Source organism: Tiliqua scincoides, chromosome 1 (genome assembly GCF_035046505.1).
Source record: "Tiliqua scincoides isolate rTilSci1 chromosome 1, rTilSci1.hap2, whole genome shotgun sequence".
In the NCBI taxonomy this organism is placed as follows: Eukaryota; Metazoa; Chordata; class Lepidosauria; order Squamata; family Scincidae; genus Tiliqua; species Tiliqua scincoides.
In genome coordinates, this window is record NC_089821.1 from 112281156 (window position 1) to 112301389 (window position 20234).

At 43.3% G+C, this 20234-nt stretch overlaps 1 protein-coding gene across 1 annotated transcript; it reads left to right on the plus strand.

Moving 5' to 3' along the window:
• Positions 1-6708: 6708 nt before the first annotated feature.
• Positions 6709-13239, plus strand: DUSP19 (dual specificity phosphatase 19). The gene is made up of 4 exons (XM_066638756.1): positions 6709-7083; positions 7481-7527; positions 8081-8233; positions 12900-13239. Exons 1-4 carry the CDS (start codon positions 6858-6860, stop codon positions 13119-13121), a joined length of 648 nt encoding a protein of 215 aa, XP_066494853.1. The 5' UTR covers positions 6709-6857; the 3' UTR covers positions 13122-13239.
• Positions 13240-20234: the final 6995 nt, after the last annotated feature.

The following is a 20234-nucleotide window of genomic DNA, read 5'->3' on the forward strand; positions in this document are numbered from 1 at the left end:
CCTCCTCTTGTACCAGACCATACAGAATAAATTGCAGTATCATACGCACAGTCTAAATGCAGTGGCATCACACATGCCCAATCTCATCTGATCTTGGAAACTAAGCAGGGTCAGGCCTGGTTAGTACTTGGATGGGAGACCGCCTGGGAATACTGGGTGCTGTAGGCTTATACCATAGTCTTTCGAAACTGAAGGTTGCCAACCACTAGGGTTAGTGTTACCCCATTAACTTTATTTTCATATATAATTGTACAGGTCACCCATCAAATCAGTAACCAACAAAAAACCAGTGGTCAACTTGATGACACTCTCATAACTGAATAAGAGTTCTAATTTTAGCTCTGATGCATGGAAAAAAGAACTGACTCATACTAACACCTTATTGGTTCCCTGCTGTGTCATAACAACACCTCATTGGCTCTTGAAACAATTAGCCTCATTGGTCATTATTGAGTTAAAGAAATTGACTTTTTGTTACGTAAGACAGTTGTGTTTTCTTTTTTTGATTAATTGGCAACAACATTTGATAGAATACAAATAACATGGTTTGCTTTATTACATTCTACATGAAATTACCTTTCTAATGATATATAACATGATGGTATTATTCATAAATACAAATTTTACAAAAGATTTCCAAAATTTTGGCCACTAGTGGTGTCATCCCCAGGTGCACCCCTTAGTGACACAACTGGTTCTAGATACATCAACCACTAAACATGTTTTTTTTTCTAATTAACCACATGTTGTTGACACTGAGTGGCGATAATTACAAAAATTATCCTTTTGGCTAAAATCCTCTAATGTCTGGTTGAGCTCTAGAATTAGAATTGGCAAGTTTGGTCCAAATGGGCTACAGCTGGCATATATACTGTACAGTTTTCAATTTACTAGTTAAGCAAGTAGATCCTTAATTTTTGATCATTTGCTAGGCACATACAAATTACCTTCCATGAGCAAATGGCAACATGTGCAATTACTACTTTGCTGCTTGAAAAAGAGTTTTGGTATTGATGCTTCAGGAGCGACTGATATCCCTAATCTTCTTAAACTAATACGGATGCTGGTATTATATTACATAAAAGACATGTTAACTGATAATGCACTGGGGCCTGAATCACTTGAAACTCAAGTAGGTAGGAGAACGGGTCTTAACTGGAGCACTACAGAGACCAGAGTAGCTCAGTTACAATGGACCTTAGTTGATACAGAAAAAAAATACTTTTACAGGTTCTTTGGACTCTTGATTTATTTATTTTTTTAAAGATGCATTTCAAATTATAATAATGTCTGTAGCTGTACGCAAACAGACAAATTTTGATTGTGGTATGCTGTGGTATATTGTCTATTCATAGCAACATTCTGGGAGGAAGTATCACAACAAATCATTTCCATTAAGCTGTCTTTCACCAGTGCTCATCTAATCACTGGCTACATATCTGCTAATTGAACCTGAACACAAAACCAGACTGAATACGTAGAGCTACACTCATCAAGAAGCTAATTGTCTTACTCCCCAGGAAATTGAGACTCATGTCTTGTATAATCTCCTGCATCGAAGACATGCCATGCCTTGCAGATAGTGAAATAATTGCTTTTAATAGACATGAAGCATTAGATACATTTCAAGCTATATTGTCTAGTTTTCCTCACTAAAATGTAACAATGTGTTTTTGATATGGGCTCAGATGATCTCACTGACTGATACAGTACAGCAGTGGTTCTCAGATGTTTAGCACTGGGACCCACTTTTTTAGGATGAGACTCTGTCAGAACCCACTGGAAATGATGTCATGACCAGAAGTGACATCATCAAGCAGGAAAATTCTTAACAATCCTAGGCTGTAATCCTACCCACACTTACCCAGGAGTAAGTCCCATTGACTATTATGGTTAAAAGCATATACATAGTAACCTGTTCAAAGTACAGATCTGTAACTTTTCTCCAGTTGAAGTCATATACCATGGTAGCATCAAGTCTAATATATTAAAAAAAAATATTGAAATTAATGGAGACACACCTGAAACTGGTTTGCGACCCACCTAGTGCGTCCTACAGTTTGAGAAACACTGCAGTACTGGATTTCTAGGTTTTCTATTTAGCAGTAGCAACAATAACAATGATCAAGAGAACACTGATTGGAAATACATGATGTACAGTACAGTTTTGGCATGCTTACTCAGATGGAAATCTTTTATGTTTAATAGGTTTACTCCCAAGTATGAGTACATTACCTAAGATTGCAATCCTATAACACTTGCCTGAAGTAAGCTCCATTGAATGCAATAGGATTTTATTTTGGAGTTAACGTAACTAGGATTGCAACTTTAGTGCTGTTCTATGAACTCTAGTGCAAACGCAAGTAGAAGACTCCTTGCAGTGCAGAGCCACAATGCAATAAGTCAGGGTTGGCTACAGTATGAGAAACATGGTGAATAAAGAAGACACTGGCTGAAGCATAAAAACTAGAAGCCCTTAAAATGCTTTTGAAAAGAGTTTGTGCAAATGGAGGAACTCCATATACTGTATTTAGAATCAGTGTTCTCCTGTAACCTTTTCTCAGCTAACCAGGAAATCACCTTTGTATGATTAGAAGGGACTTTTCACAAGCACTTTTTGAATCCAAGCCAACACTTTTTTGTTAGTTTCTTATTTTTCATATCATTTTTTAAAAAACTCCTACTCCTCTCTCTTTTTCTTAGTTTTGGCGTATCTGGGTTATGAATTGGGTGGAAGTTTAGATAAGTTAGGGAGAGGATGGCTCATTGGAGAAATGTTCAAACTGCTCAACTGTCAACTTCCTATAAAAGTTAATACAATTTAAGTAATAAAACACATTCACAGCAACATTACATTACTGGCAATGTTTTTCTGCCTAAACATATCATGGGCATGAACAATCCTGCATACAGAGCTTTTCATGTCAATTCTGAGTATCCGAAAGGATGTCAGTGCATGAGTGGAGAGGAGAAGGCAGTGTGTAAAAAAGAGTGAGGGAAGGATGTTCTTATAGATCAGGGGTGTCCAAACTTTTAGGCAGGTGGGCCACATAATCTCTCTGACACTGTATCGAGGGCCGGGAAAAAAAGAATTAATTTACATTTCAAATTTGAATATATTTACACAAATGGATATATTGGAGATGGAACTTATATGAATGAATGAAGGTCTTGCAATAGCTCAAGGCCTATAAAAGGACTTGCACAAAGCAAGGCCATCCTTTCTTTTCCTGCCACTACTGCATCACATATGTGAAACTGCAGGCAGTGGAAGGAGCCCTGATCCCACAGCTCACATGAGAGGTTGAACAGTTGGCTGTCACGCTGAGAGCAATTGCATCAGGCCAGCGCGGGCTCCAGCAAGTCTCCGGAGGGCCAGAGGCTCATTGGAGACTGGGAGCTCCCTGAGGGCCAGATTGGGAGGCCTCGAGGGCCACAAGTGGCCCCAGGGCCAGGGTTTGGGCACCCCTGCTATAGATGTTTAACAATATTTCAAAAGTGGAGAAAAAATTAGCACATGGGAGACAGTCCATGAATCACTTATATCAAGGATCAGTGGGTGCAAGGGGTGTGGGCCACACCAGGTGACGTGCATCGGGGGTGACACCACCAAAAAATTTTAATCTTGGTATTTTTGAATAGTACTATTATGGGCACAATCCTAATCCCTTATGTCCGTACTTTCCAGCACTGGCACAGCAGTGCCAATGGGACGTGTGCTGCATCCTGCAGTTGGGTGTCACTCACAGAGACCTCCTCAAAGTAAGGGAATGTTTGTTCCCTGACTTCAGAGCTGCATTGCCCTTAAGTCAGTGCTGGAAAGCACTGGAAAGCTGGAAAGCTGGAAAGCACTGACATAAGGGGTTAGGATTACGCCCTATGTTATATATAATTTGATGTGTAATTTCATGCAAAATGTAATGAAACAAACAACATTGAAATATCTCTATTCTATAAAGAGTTATAGCCAAAAAAACCAGCAGGGACTGGGCAATGGTACATAACCATGCCCACCTCTCACGGCATTGCCCTGCGCACAGCATGGGAGAGGGTCTATCATGGGGGTGACGCAATGGCCATGCTCACTGGGTGTCGCAAACCCTAGTGACGCCACTGTCAAGTGTGAATATTCTAATGAACACTGGACAAGACAGTCAATTCTTGTAAGAGGTCAGAAATTTGGCAAATGTAACAATGTTTTGTTTCGGAAAGATTAAACATGACATACATTAACCAATATAATACTGAGCTTTGATGATTAAAGTTTTCAGAAATGTGCTGTGTAGTATTCTACTTGTTTACTCTCTAATTTTGTGAAATGAACACAACAGTAAGTACACAGTCCTGGAAACAAAAATCCTAAATGAAGATTATGGACACAAGATACTAAATGTAGTCACTGCGGAGCTCTGACAATGCCTTTGGAATTGCTATCTCTGTGCAGCTGTGAGACACTGGGAAAAGGAACATCAGATAAAAGATCAAACGCTTTAACATGGTTAGCATTCTCAGACCTCTGTTGCAACCAGGCTGAAAACAGATGTTCCTCAGATTTGGCAGTGGTTCTGTAGAGTGCTATCAGCACTAGAGTTCATGATCCTATCTCAAAATCTTTACCAATAGGAAGAGAGACCAAGGCCAGGTGAACACAAAGTGACTGCTTCTTGAATGTGTTCAGACACAAGGCTTAAACCAGTGTCACTGATCCGAAATGAAAGTTTTGTCCAGAGCGCATTGTTCAGAACGTGGTTTAAATGTACTTTCTCTCTTCAGATGTTTGTCACATGCTGACAACATTCATACATGGCATAAGCAGAGCAAGGGAGGTACAGAGGTTTGTGTGTCTATTATTTCTTTCCTTTTACTTGTCACTTCTCATTCCTAAGTTGTGCATTCATTGCTTCAAATCCTTTTGACTCATTGTAAATTGAAAGGTTTTATTCTCTTTCCATCTTAATAAGTTAGTCTCGGTGTCTCCCACTTATTATTTTGACTCTACTGAGTGGATTGTTATTATGAAACCATTTCTGCCATTAAAATACAGCAAGATCTCATTCTACAAGAAGTAAAACAGACTTCTGTATGAGGCAGTTATCTTGAATTTTTTTTTGGGGGGGGGGGGTTTATCAAGAAATAAAACAAGCATTTATCTTAAATTGGTGCTATACACCTTATAATGAGAGTTGCCCAGGGATGATCATGCATTCCTTCAACATTTCCCAGATGAAAACTGGGGCATTCCTGTTTATTTGTGACACCCCTGTTCTGTCACCAAGGATCACTGCCTGAGGCACACACTACCAGCACACATTCCTTAAGGCTCCTCTCTTTGCCGTAATTGAAACTGTTTAACACAGACAGTATCAGTTTTATTTTAAATTAAGGCTACAATCCTATACACATTTACTTAGAAGTAATCCCCATTGAACACAGTGAGACAATAATGAGAAGACATGCATAGGATCAGAGCCAGCCCCAGGAGCAGTGGGGCGCAATGCAGGATGCTCACACAAACCAGCATCCCTCCACACATGCTCCCCTACTCACCAGACAGCTGTGAGCATATCATAAAGCACATTTGTGGCTAGTCAAGAGCCGGCTAGAATGGAGGTCTGTGCTGGCCCTTGGAGGCCAAATCTGGACTCAGAAGGGTATGTTTGTGCCAGCCAAAGCAGGTGGGTGGGGGAGGTGGTGGGTAGGTGGAACGGAGGCAAGGAGGGTCATTTTTTAGTGAGGGAGGGTGGACTGGAAGGTTGATTGATCCTGGGAGGGGGGTGGGATTGGCCATGGCACCAGGCCAAATCCTAACCCCCATTCCTGGCCCAATTAGGTTTCCACGTGCTTGTCAGATTTGCACCAGATCCAAATAGCTCCATAGGGGCAGCTGTGGCTCAATATGGGATAAGGGAGAGAATATGCCTCATCCTGAGTTGCCCTCCAGCTGGCACCTTACTTGCACTGGATACAACACAGGCAACTTGGCTTGGCTGTTCCAGTGCAAGTTGGAATTGGGCTGTTAGGCTGCAGTTCTATGCACAGTTTTCTGGGAGTAAATCCTATTGAATTTAATGTCATAGGAATGTGTTATTAACAATATATTTGGGAGCTGAAACTATGGAAACTCCAGTGCATGTGTGCGTATGAAGACAATTTTTAAAAGGGCATTCTCGCAGTATCTCCACCAAAGGCAAAAACAGGGAGGGTGTTTTGTCAGAGACAGATGCCCCAATACAGGAACTGCCCCTGGTAAATATGGGCAGGGGCATATGCTGGAACCATACAGTGATACGAATATACCGCTCTTTCATGCTCATAGTGTTTTCCAGTTTCTCATCAGCACCAGAGACTCCCTTTGTTGCTATGTTATATTACCCACGAAAAGCCATAACCAGAACCTGTCTGCACATCGAGCATTTTTTTGGGGGGTTCAATGGACATTGGATATCATGAAGCATGTATGCTTTGCCTTGGTTTTATGGGACTTGTTTGGCTGTATTTCCTGCCCATTACATATTTTTGATAGAGCGCGCACACATTAATTAGATGCAGAGGATGAAAAGCAATCAATGCCTGTGTCTGCGCATGAGATGTCATGCTGCTTGACATAAAGGAGCTTGTAACCAATCAAGAACTGTTTCTCTGTGACCAATCAAGAGCTGCCTTACATAGTAGTCTTAGGAAAAGGAAGCTCTCTTTTCCTGCCTGCTGCTTGCAGACTCTGAGGAGGGGTGTTACTGTGTTCAGGGCACATGCTGTATGCAAGAGTGGAGATCAACCCACAGAAGAAGGAATCCTAGGCACATAGGCTTTCTCCCTTTTCTTTTGCTTATTGGCTTGAAGGCTTCTTTGCTCATGTCATGCACTCGCTCACCCAGGAAATCAAATCCTTCTCCAGGACTAATCTGAGGAAACAATGCACCAGAGTAACAACTTTGAGTGGGAAGAGAATGATAGAAACGTGGAAGGATGCCCGAATGCAGGTGGTAGAAGTAGCTGATTGTGCTGATGGAGAAGCCTGTGGCTATGTGCAAGACTTAAGCTTGGATTTGCAAGTTGGTGTCATTAAGCCTTGGCTGCTGCTGGGTATGTAGGTGGAGACAAGGCACCGCTATTGTTAAGAAATTGATGTATGTGGATGCATTTTTAAAAAAGGCTTTATATACTGACACTCCTGGTTTTTATAATGCTTCAAGTGATGAAAAGTGTCTCTCATTTGCCCTTGGAGCTGTAATTTTATCCTGAAATATTAATACTGTTACATCTAATGATTACACTTTTATTTGGGCTACACTGTCCCACTTTCCTGTGAGCAAGCCACACTGACCACAGTGGAGCTTACATAGAGTAAAGATGTATAGATCTCTGCTAGTTCATTTAAAGAACAGTAGCCTATGTTTGGTTGTAAGCAAGGATGTCTTGTTCTCTTTGTTTTGTTGTTTTGTTTTCAGACTATGGAATAACACGTCTTCTCTCCTCATAGGATCACAAGATGCAGCTCATGACATGGACACAATGAAAAAATATGGGGTGAGAAGTTAAATAATTTTTTTAGTAAAACTTTGTGTTAAACAGAGATGAAACTTCTTCAAAGGCTTTAAAGTTTGGTCTTCTGAATGTTGCCTTTCAAAAAGATCTTGTTCAGGATTGGATGGGGTTGTGAGGTGCATTAGGGTTGCAATCTCCTCCCCCTGCGAGAGAGTAGATAACTGAAAAAGATCCTATGCGCACAACCCGGAATAAACTCCAGTCAAATCAACGGGACTCATTTTCATGTATGGTAGTGAATTCAGGATTGGGTTGGCTGTGTGTATCTGCGATGGACCACATGTTGGTTAAAGTGAGGTGCTCTTAAATGTTTCTTCATCTCCATTAGTTAAGTAAAATTTGTAGGATGCTACTTAATAGTGCTGTCCACTGAGGAATATTTAAATTCATCTCAGACATGCGCTTGGATTTGTGAGATATAAGTTCACCAGTTTTGACAAATCCCTCAGGTTTTGAATATGGTTTGCAACCATGCCAACATTTGAAAATTACTCATCCAACTTGCTTCTTTGACTATCTATTGTCTGTATTTTAGGTTACCCATGTTCTTAATGTCGCTTACGGAGTTGAAAATGCCTTCCCCCAAGACTTCATATACAAGGTCATTCCTATCCTTGACCTTCCTGAGACTGATATAGTATCCTACTTTCCTGAATGTTTTGAATTTATTGAGCAAGTCAAGTTAAAGGTAAATTGTTGCAGTGTGTGGTCTGTGGGTGTGGATTGTGTGGCTGTATTACAGTCAAGAAAAAAAAAAACTAAGCAAATGTGCATTTTTTACATTCTACTCTTGAGGCATTGGGGTCTTAAGATACTTTTATACTGTGAGAATTTAAAATAACTTCTGCTTGTGCTTGCAGTTTTAAATGCTGACCCAAATAATCGCAACATAAAATAAAACAGAACGTCATCAAAAGTATGACTGGTTATTTTGATTAATCTAATACAAATGTTTAAATTTTTCTGTTCTTCTAACTAGCCGAGCTAATAAAGTCTGTTCAACTTCAGGGGAAATGGCTTTAATTTGGGGTCTTTGTTGTGAACATTGGCTGGTTGTTAATGGAACAATTTTTTTTTTAAGTAAGGCGATATCTTAAACCCTATTAAATGCTCTGAGCACACACAGATTTGCTAAAATATGAAAACACAGGACCCAATCCTATCCAATTTTCCAGTGCCTGTGCAGCTGTGCCAGTGGGGCGTGCACTGCATCTTGTGGTGGGGCAGCAGTCACAGAGGCCTCCTTAAGGAATGGGAACATTTGTTCCTTTAAATTGGGGCTGCATTGCGACTGCACCAGTGCTGGAAAATTGGATAGGATTGGGCCCTCAGATGCTACAATCAGCACAAGGTCAGGCATACTTGAACCCACTGATTGCAATTGTTTGAATTGTACCTATGCCTGAAATTAAAATTTGATATTCATATGTTTGTCTAGAATGTTGACCTATTATATGTTTTGAGAGGCAAAAGTACAATTATGTATTATAATTATTTATTGATAAATATGTAGGGCTTCTGCAAGTGGCCAGTATCTTGTGCAAGGAAATCCTAGCTTCATCTGGGAGGGATGGGAGGGAGGGAACCAGGATTCAGGTCTTTTGTTGTCTTGTGTTCTCCTTGAGTCATCTTGTGAGCCACTGTGAGATATAGGAAGCTGGACTAGGTGGCCATATGGCCTGATCCAGCGGGGCTCTTCTTATGTTCTTATCTGTTTCAAATAACCCGTTCACTTGATGCTGCAAGATGACATTATCTTGACTTGTCAAATCTGATTAGAGATTATTCCATGAGATCTAGCATTTTCATTATTTACATAGTTTGAAATAAAGAAAGATAATATTGCTCCATCAAGCTTTGTGTTATTTTAGAAGGAAAGGACACAGCATATTGTTTACAAGTTACCTGAAACGCGTATTCATTGAATGCCCTCTCTGAGGTTTCTCATTACGGTTTCCACTTCATTTCTAAATTAGACTTGCCATTCTCAGTAGCTTAGTGTCCCTGTTTTGCTTTAGAAGTTTAATTTTTCAGTTTGTCTTTATGCTCACAAGTGCTTCTATAAGGTGCTTCAGTACTCATGCTTCATAATGCAAGATGCTTTTCTTTGGCAGCCAGAATAATGAGATAATTTATTTACCTTTCATGAAATCACCTCCCCAGACAAAGCAGTGCAAATTAATAAAGCATGAGATTATGAATTAACTCAGTGAAGCAAATGAACCTATAATTGGCGGCAGCTCTTTTTTTGTATGTATATTTTTTGACACTGCTAGTCACCATGCAATAGGCTTCAGAAAAGCCTAGATCTGAGGTTTGTTTCACAAATAAAGGACTGAAATTTAATTTTTCTTCTTTTGTGTAGAGCAGGGGTCTCCAAACTTTTTGACCAGAGGGCCACATCAAATATCTGGCACAGTGTTGGGGGCCGGAAAAAAAATTTAAATATAAATTTATATAAATAAATTAGAGATGACGCTTAGATGAGTGATTAAATGAATGAATGGGCTAATTCATTCAACCTCTCTGGCCCTTAGAACACCCTCCAGATGCAACCAGAGCATAGTTCCAGTCATGTTCAGCCAAGTGGGCCAGAGGCTTTCAGAGGACAAGAGGCCGGCCACGGGCTGGATAGAGGCTCGCTGCGGGCAGCATCTGGCCCCCGCGCTGGGGTTTGGAGACCCCTGGTGTAGAGTGATACTTTGCAATTGGCTGTAAAGCTTTTGAGAAAATGAGACTGCAGAGCAGTTTGGTAAAAAATGAAATGCAGTATCAGACTAATTTGTGACTGTTACGTAAATGTTTCTACCAAATATGGATTTAATAGCTTGACATGCAATTATTGACTGGGATCCACAGAGCCATATGTGTGCACAGAAACATCCTTTCATGAACAACTGTGTGATTATTTATTATTAAGCCCTTCACTGCTTGGGCCCGGGGTATTTTAGGGACCACCTCCTTCCTTACAATCCTGCCCATGCTCTTAGATCATCTGGGGGGGCCCTTTTGACTGTGCCGCCACCAAGAGATGTGAGAGGGGCGGTGGCCAGGAAGAGGGCCTTCTCGGTGGTGGCCCCCGAACTTTGGAATACCCTCCCCTTAGAATTGAGAACTGCTCCCTCTTTGCTAATATTTCGGCGTGGACTTAAGACCTTTTTATTTCAAAAAGCTTTTAACTGTTGACAGGCTGGCTGGCTTTCTTTTCTCCTTTTATATTGGAATCCATGGGGTTTGTTTTAGATTTTTTAATTATTTGAAAACTGTTTTAATTATTGTTTTTAATTGTTAATTTTGTATTTTTTAATTGTTGTTGGCCGCCTTGTGTGCCCATGGGGCAAAAAGGCGGGATATAAATCAATAAAATAATAATAATAATAATAATCTCTGATTTCCCTCCCTGAAGCTGCATTGCATGCAGCTCCAAAGAGTATCTTGATTCTTAGAAACATTTTTTTCAGGGAATGAAGAGGGTTGCAGTAGGGACCAAGAGTTCTTGCACACATGGAGAATACCATGTGTGGGCCTTTGGATCCCAGCAGTTGTCTTGAAATAAGGGTGTGTGGGTGGATTTATTTTGCCATGTAAACTACTTTGTGGACTACACTTTGTTCAAAAGTGGCACATAAATATTAATAATAAATCACCATTCTTGAGAAATAGAACTGAGAAACAAATTCAGAGCCCAATCCTGAGCTCAATGCCGGTGCTATACTAGTACCAGAGGGAAGTCAGTGCTCTGCCACTCGGTGATTGCCCGGACTGCCGGGCAGTAGAGATGTGAGTGTGGGCATGGGGGGAGAAGGGAAGGAGGCATTCTGGGGTGGGGGGAGGTGGGGGAAGGTGGTGAGAGAGTGGGAAGGAGGTGTGGCAGGGGGAGCCAGGCTGGAGGGGGCTGAGCTCCACTGGATCCAAAGCCCTGTGTCAGGCCTAATGGCCCAACACTGAAACTACCACAGAATCGAGGAAGGGCTGCCACAGAATCCAGTAGCCCCATTGTGGGACTACTTTCCTTACCAGGGAAGGAGATGAACGTCCCCTTCTCCCGAGGAGCTTCCTATGGCTGCCCAGTGCTCTTAGGATACCATGGCAGCCATTTTGGTGCCCTGGCAGTCCTGGTTTTCTGGACACCTTAAGATTGGGCTGTCAGTTATCTACGGATCGGGGGGGGGGGGCGCCCATTAACATTGTTGAAATACTTACCAGAGCAAAAATATTCTTGCTTGAACAGGTCGCTATGAGCTGCCACAGCCTGAATGCTTGAAAAAACCAGATTGACGCTAACAGGAAGCAGGAAGTTAACTACTTCCCGTTGGCATCAATCTAGTTTCTTCAAGCATTCAGACTGCTGGAAGCCTGCCTGAGCGCCGCTATAAGCTTGAATACTTGTAGTGACCTGTATAAGCAAGGACATTTTTGTCCCAGTAAGCCTTTCAACATTGGTAATGGGTGAATGCATGGAGCCAACGGAGGCAAAGTTCCTCCATATCTGTGGTTTCTGTATCTGCAGGGAGGTCCTGGAATGGATCCCTCACAGATATGGGGGCCTGCCTGTATATTATAAATGTTGACAAAAAACATTTTATAGAAGTTTAGTTATGGATCACAACTTCCCTAGTCTTGTGTGATAAACACTATATAGCAATGTTTCTTAACCAGTGCTACTTGTACCACTGATGGTACTTCAGGTGGTGTGTGGTGGTACTCATGGGACCCCTAGTTCAGCAAGCACAGCTCCAGCGTATGATGTTTGCACACTCAAAAAAACCCTCCCATCTGTTCTGAACCTCTTATCAGTGTTTATTGTGTTGCATCTGGCATCCCAATCCAGAATGAACCGGCAGTTACACCATCACTTCCAGTGGTATTTCCAGTTGGTGGACCAGGTGAAGTGGTATGGCAAGGGACAAACGTTGAGAAATGCTATAGTTTAGAACAGACGGCAAAATAGGGACAAGTAATCTTATCTGCCTGGATAGCATATGTGACCTTGCTGGGAGATGAAAGGACAGATTCCAGAGATCCTCTTGCCTTCTTCTAGTGACAGGTAATCCATACTGCCAGAGTTGACAACACTAGCTACCTGTTCAGTGGGAGGTTTTATAAGCATAGCAGAGTGCATGCAGCGTACCAGGCTTCTGTTTCCAGATCAATATATGAAATATCAAGTGAGAATTTGTATAATTTTAAGATCTGCATTTGATGAGACTATTTCTGATTCATAATTGGACTGGGTAGAGTGTCTTCCTTGGATTGATGTTTAAAATATCTATACATGTAAGACTGGGAAAAATCTATTGCCTGTAATGCTTTTCTAAATATGTATTCTCTTTCTCTCCCCATTTCTCTTGGAGGATGGTGTGGTGCTTGTTCACTGTAACGCAGGAGTCTCCAGAGCTGCAGCAATCATCATAGGCTTCCTCATGCACTCAGAAGGACTCAGTTTTCCAAGGGCTTTATCTTTGGTGAAAAATGCAAGACCTGCTATTTGTCCAAATCCTGGCTTCATGGAGCAACTTCACAAATACCATCAGTGCAAAAATAAGAACAATGGAAATTTAAATGATCCTGAGTGATAGGCGAGGAAAAATTAGCCCTGGTGGTTGCAATGAAATATGGGAGAGTCAATGAACTTTTTTGATTGCAATGTAATGCGTATTGCCCATAGACATAACATTAAACTGTCATTGTGAACTTTCCTGTATTTTTCAATGTATAATTTGAAACTAACTTTCCTTCACTAATTCTTTTGTGTTTAATGAATCAACTTGAATTTGCAAAGTCACATTGGTTTGGTGCTTGTTTTCTCTTATGTAACTGTGCAAGTTTGTTTAGGATCACAGTCAGAATTATATCTGTCACAGAGGTTCTCAAACCTTTTAGCACTGGGATCCATTTTTTAGAATGACAGTCTGTCAGGACCCACCGGAAGTGATGTCATAAACCTGGAAATGATGTCATGTCTGGAAGTGACATAATCAAGCAGGGAAATTTTAACACCCCCCATAGAACCAAACTAAATTAGCAGCCTAATCCTGAGCTGCCCATTGTGCAGGGCTGCCGCAGCACCAAAAATGGCTATCGCAGTATCCTGCATGCACTGGGCAGCTGGTGGCAGCTCCTCAGGAGAAGGGGACATATGTCCCCTTCCCCTGAGAAAGGGAAGTAGCCCTGCAATGGGGCTACTCACGTCTGTGGGAGCTCTTTAACAGGCGCAGAATTAAAAAGCCTCTTGTCAGGCCATGAGGCTCAACACAGGGCTCTAGATTTGGCAGTGCTGAGCTCTGCCAGTCCTGCCCCCTCTCTCCTGCCAACACACCTTCACCCCACCCACCCTGGAATGCCTCCTCCCTGCTTCCCCCCACACCCTGACTTACCTCTCAATCGCCAGGTGCTTTGCGTGGAGCACCTGGCGGCGGATCACCAGCCTCTAACTGGCACTGTCCCAACGTGGGCTCACGCTGGGCCAGCTCTGGAGCTTGGCCTACGTTAATGCCCACAAACGTGGCTTATGGTATGTTTGCGACAGTGCACACTGACATTGCATCCAATTTTCCAGGGCATCCTGTGGTGGGGGGCAGTCACGGAGGCCTCCTCAAGGTCAGGGAGTTTTTGTTCCCTTACCTTGGGGCTGCATTGCGGAAACACCGGTGCTGGAAAATTGGATAGGATTGGACCCTGCCTAATCTATTTTTCTAGGGCAGGTGCAGCTATACCAATGGGGCATGTGCTGCATCCTGCGGTGGCGGGACAGTCACATAGGCCTCTTCAAGGTATGGGATTCCTATATGTCTGGGTTGCATTGTGGTTGCACCAGAGCTGGAAAGTTGGATAGGATTGGGCCCTCACAGCCCAATCATATGCATGTCTACTCAGAAGTAAGTCCCATTAGAGTCAATGGGGCTTACTCCCAGGAAAGTGTGGATAGGATTGGGCTGTCCATTGGTAAATTAAAAGGTTACAATAAGTAACAATCCCCTAGGGGGGACCCCTTCTCCAGGGGATGGGCCCGTATCCGAGCGCACTCGGGATACTCCTCGGTGGGAGGGGGGTCGGGGGCTTCTTGTAGTGGGGGATTCGATTATTAGAAACATAGAGAGGGGGGTTTGCGACGGATGTGAGGACCGCATGGTGACTTGCCTGCCTGGTGCGAAGGTTGCGGACATCACTTCTCGTCTAGACAGGCTAGTAGACAGTGCTGGGGGAGAGGTAGCGGCTGTGGTGCATGTCAGCACCAACGACGTGGGCAAGTGTAGCTGGGAGGTCCTGGAGGCCAAATTTAGGCTTTTAGGCAGGAAGCTGAAAGCCAGGACCTCAAAGGTAGCGTTCTCTGAAGTGCTATCTGTTCCACGCGCAGGGCCAGCTAGGCAGGCGGAGATCAGGGGTCTCAATGCGTGGATGAGACGGTGGTGTAGGGAGGAGGGGTTTACATTCGTTAGGCATTGGGAACTTTTTGGACCAAGCGGGGCCTGTACAAGAGGGACGGGCTCCATTTGAACCAGAATGGAACCAGACTGCTGGCGCATAACATTAAAAAGGTGGCAGAGCAGCTTTTAAACTGATCCCTGGGGGAAGGCTGACAGGAGCCGAGGGGCATCCGGTGCGGGACGCCTCATCCCTATGGGATGAGGATGGGGAGGTTAGAGAACAAGACAAAGGCAGAGTAGGAGAAGAAATTGGGAAAGGTAGGGTGATGGGATGTGATAGATGGTTTGGCACAATGAGAGGATGCGGGGACAAAGGAGCGAATAAGCAGCCCATCCTAGGGCATTCCGTGTATAAATGCTTTTATGCGAATGCCCGAAGTCTACGAGCAAAGGTGGGAGAACTGGAATGTCTGGTGACAAGGGAAAATATTGACATAGTGGGCATAACGGAAACCTGGTGGAATGCGGAGAATCAGTGGGATACCGCAATCCCGGGCTATAAACTCTACAGGAGGGACAGGCAGGGGCGTGTTGGAGGTGGGGTGGCCGTTTATGTTAAGGAAGGAATAGAATCCAGCAAAGTAGAGATTGAAGGTGGGTCCGACTCCACCATAGAATCTCTGTGGGTTAAATTACCAGGCTTGTGCAGCGATGTAATACTGGGGGCGTGCTATCGTCCTCCAGACCAGAAATCGAATGGGGACCTTGAAATGAGGAAACAGATCAGGGAGGTGACAAGGAGGGACAGGGTTGTAATCATGGGGGACTTCAATTATCCTCATATTGACTGGGTCAATTTGTGTTCTGGTCACGATAAGGAAACCGGATTTCTTGACGTGCTAAATGACTGTGGCTTAGATCAGCTAGTCACGGAGCCCACCAGAGGACAGGTGACTCTGGATTTAATATTGTGCGGTACGCAGGACCTGGTTAGAGATGTAAACGTTACTGAGCCATTGGGGAACAGTGATCATGCTGCGATCCGTTTTGACGTGCACATTGGGGGAAGAATACCAGGCAAATCTCTCACAAAAACCCTTGACTTCCGACGGGCGGACTTCCCTCAAATGAGGAGGCTGGTTAGAAGGAGGTTGAAAGGGAGGGTAAAAAGAGTCCAATCTCTCCAGAGTGCATGGAGGCTGCTTAAAACAACAGTAATAGAGGCCCAGCAGAGGTGTATACCGCAAAGAAAGAAGGGTTCCACTAAATCCAGGAGGGTGCCCGCATGGCTAACCAGCCAAGTTAGAGAGGCTGTGAAGGGCAAGGAAGCTTCCTTCCGTAAATGGAAGTCTTGCCCTAATGAGGAGAATAAAAAGGAACATAAACTGTGGCAAAAGAAATGTAAGAAGGTGATACTGGAGGCCAAGCGAGACTATGAGGAACGCATGGCCGGCAACATTAAGGGGAATAATAAAAGCTTCTTCAAATATGTTAGAAGCAGGAAACCCGCCAGAGAAGCGGTTGGCCCTCTGGATGGTGAGGGAGGGAAAGGAGAGATAAAAGGAGACTTAGAGATGGCAGAGAAATTAAATGAGTTCTTTGCATCTGTCTTCACGGCAGAAGACCTCGGGCAGATACCGCTGCCCGAACGGCCCCTCCTGACCGAGGAGTTAAGTCAGATAAAGGTTAAAAGAGAAGATGTTTCAGACCTCATTGATAAATTAAAGATCAATAAGTCACCGGGCCCTGATGGCATCCACCCAAGGGTTATTAAGGAATTGAAGAATGAAGTTGCAGATCTCTTGACTAAGGTATGTAACTTGTCCCTCAAAACGGCCATGGTGCCAGAAGATTGGAGGATAGCAAATGTCACGCCTATTTTTAAAAAGGGAAAGAGGGGGGACCCGGGAAACTATAGGCCGGTCAGCCTAACATCCATACCGGGTAAGATGGTGGAATGCCTCATCAAAGATATTATTATTATTATTATTATTAACAGTATTTATATACCGCTTTTCAACTAAAAGTTGAGATAGGATCTCAAAACACATAGACGAACAGGCCTTGCTGAGGGAGAGTCAGCATGGCTTCTGTAAGGGTAAGTCTTGCCTCACGAACCTTATAGAATTCTTTGAAAAGGTCAACAGGCATGTGGATGCGGGAGAACCCGTGGACATTATATATCTGGACTTTCAGAAGGCGTTTGACACGGTCCCTCACCAAAGGCTACTGAAAAAACTCCACAGTCAGGGAATTAGAGGACAGGTCCTCTCATGGATTGAGAACTGGTTGGAGGCCAGGAAGCAGAGAGTGGGTGTCAATGGGCAATTTTCACAATGGAGAGTGGTGAAAAGTGGTGTGCCCCAAGGATCTGTCCTGGGACCGGTGCTTTTCAACCTCTTCATAAATGACCTGGAGACAGGGTTGAGCAGTGAAGTGGCTAAGTTTGCAGACGACACCAAACTTTTCCGAATGGTGAAGACCAGAAGCGATTGTGAGGAGCTCCAGAAGGATCTCTCCAGACTGGCAGAATGGGCAGCAAAATGGCAGATGCGCTTCAATGTCGGTAAGTGTAAAGTCATGCACATTGGGGCAAAAAATCAAAACTTTAGATATAGGCTGATGGGTTCTGAGCTGTCTGTGACAGATCAGGAGAGAGATCTTGGGGTGGTGGTGGACAGGTCGATGAAAGTGTCGACCAATGTGCGGCGGTAGTGAAGAAGGCCAATTCTATGCTTGGGATCATTAGGAAGGGTATTGAGAACAAAACGGCTAGTATTATAATGCCGTTGTATAAATCGATGGTAAGGCCACACCTGGAGTATTGTGTCCAGTTCTGGTCGCCGCATCTCAAAAAAGACATAGTGGAAATGGAAAAGGTGCAAAAGAGAGCGACTAAGATGATTACGGGGCTGGGGCACCTTCCTTATGAGGAAAGGCTACGGCGTTTGGGCCTCTTCAGCCTAGAAAAGAGATGCTTGAGGGGGGACATGATTGAGACATACAAAATTATGCAGGGAATGGACAGAGTGGATAGGGAGATGCTCTTTACACTCTCACATAATACCAGAACCAGGGGACATCCACTAAAATTGAGTGTTGGGCGGGTTAGGACAGACAAAAGAAAATATTTCTTTACTCAGCGTGTGGTTGGTCTGTGGAACTCCTTGCCACAGGATGTGGTGCTGGCGTCTTGCCTAGACGCCTTTAAAAGGGGATTGGACAAGTTTCTGGAGGAAAAATCCATTATGGGGTACAAGCCATGATGTGTATGCGCAACCTCCTGATTTTAGAAATGGGTTATGTCAGAATGCCAGATGCAAGGGACGGCACCAGGATGCAGGTCTCTTGTTATCTGGTGTGCTCCCTGGGGCATTTGGTGGGCCGCTGTGAGATACAGGAAGCTGGACTAGATGGGCCTATGGCCTGATCCAGTGGGGCTGTTCTTATGTTCTTATGTTCTTAAGTATAAATTTAAAAATTTATTTAAAATAAAGAACCACCCTCCTAACTCTGCAATACTATCCACACTGACCTGGGAGTAAGCCCCATTGATTATCATTCTTAAAAGCATATACATAGTAGCCTGTTAAAAGGACAGATCTCTAAGATTTCCCCAAAAGCACATATGTACCATGGTAGCATCAAGTCTAAGATATTAAAAATAAAATACACCTTGAAATGAATGGGGAGGCTCATGACCCACAGTTTGAGAAACACTGATCTATCATCTCAACAGTTTACAAAAAGAATATTGTAAAAAAAAAAAACCTGTTTACAAAATAATATACTGTAAAGTACAATATTATGCCTGCTTACAGGTTGCTCCTTGGTAAACCTGCATAGGATTGCTTGTTAATTTGATCAGGGCTATCAAATTAACCTGTAATCCTATGCAGGTTTATCAAGGAGTAACCTTGTTTCCAGTATTGATTTGTCACAAGAACACATTTTATCAAAATAGTTGAGTGTAGCTGGGGGTCAAATATAAAAAACAAACTTTTGTACTGTCAATAACAGGTAGATACTGGAAAAAAATAATGGAAACTTGTTGCCCCATTTGCCTTTTAACATCACATCAAATCTATATAGCCATTTTAGATGATTTCAGAGTCAAGGTAATTAAGGGTGCAATCCTAACTTGCGCTGGAACAGGCAAGCCAGGAGGCTTGCACTGTATCCAGCGCAGGATTGTGGACAGAAGCAATTTTGCCAGAGGCAGGGGAAACTCTTCCCCTTACCCCTGGGTAAGGGCTGCTGGCCCCAATGTGTCTCCTCTGACTTGTGCCACCTCCTGAGGTGGCACAAGTCCGAGGAGAGCGGATTGGCTTGAAGCCGCTCCATTCTCCCTGGGGACAGGGGTTGGGATCCTGCATAACTGCCAGATCCCAGCACCACCTCTCTCTCCTTGCCCATCCACCTCCGGGGCCGTCCATTGCCCTCCCTCCTCCCGCCCAGGAACGCCTCTCCCCCTCCTTGGCGCAGGCAGACTGACATAAGCGGCTGAGGGGAAGCCGGCGCGGAGGTGTCTGTCAGCCTCCGCAGACCGGCACCTCTCAGAGCACCGGCTTGGCTTCCCCTTGAGGAGGTGCAAACGTGCTTTACGGCACGTTATGGCCGGCCTAACTCAAGGTTAGGATTGCGCCCAAAATGCTCTTGTATTTTAAAAAAATCTAGATTTTCTTTGAAATCTCTTTTAACTGATGTTTCATCAGTAATTATTATTTTACAGTGAATATTCATGACTTGCCCTGTGAATGCTCTTTTCCACAAGACCTCTCAGCTGTTTATCTCTTTTAATAAACAGGCCCTATATACAGCCATTGCAGAAGATTCTAATGGAATCAACAGCCAAGCTCAGCCTCTTCAAACAAAATGCTCTTTATTTTTAAACATCAACATTGCAGAATCTGTACAATGGATTCTTGGGTTGCCCATAGCAACCCAGCCCTTTAATTCTATGTAAGCTAGGAAGCAGCCATGCAGAATGTTCTAGGCACATTATTAAACAATAAGGTGTTACAAAACTGAAAATGAACCTGATAACTATAAACATAAAAAAAATCTTTTGGCAGCTGAAAGATGATAAAAAAAATTCTCAGTAGGATCAGCAGGTTTGTATATCTATAATTGTATGTATACAGTATATAGCTACATACATGGGTTAGAGAGAAAAACACAGGAAACAGGGATTAAATGGCATGAATATGCAATAGAAATGAAACCATGACCATTCTGACTCCACTTTTTACACACTTTTAAAAAACAACTGCATGTATATTGACACACACACCTGCTAAGGGAGGATAACACTTCATACAT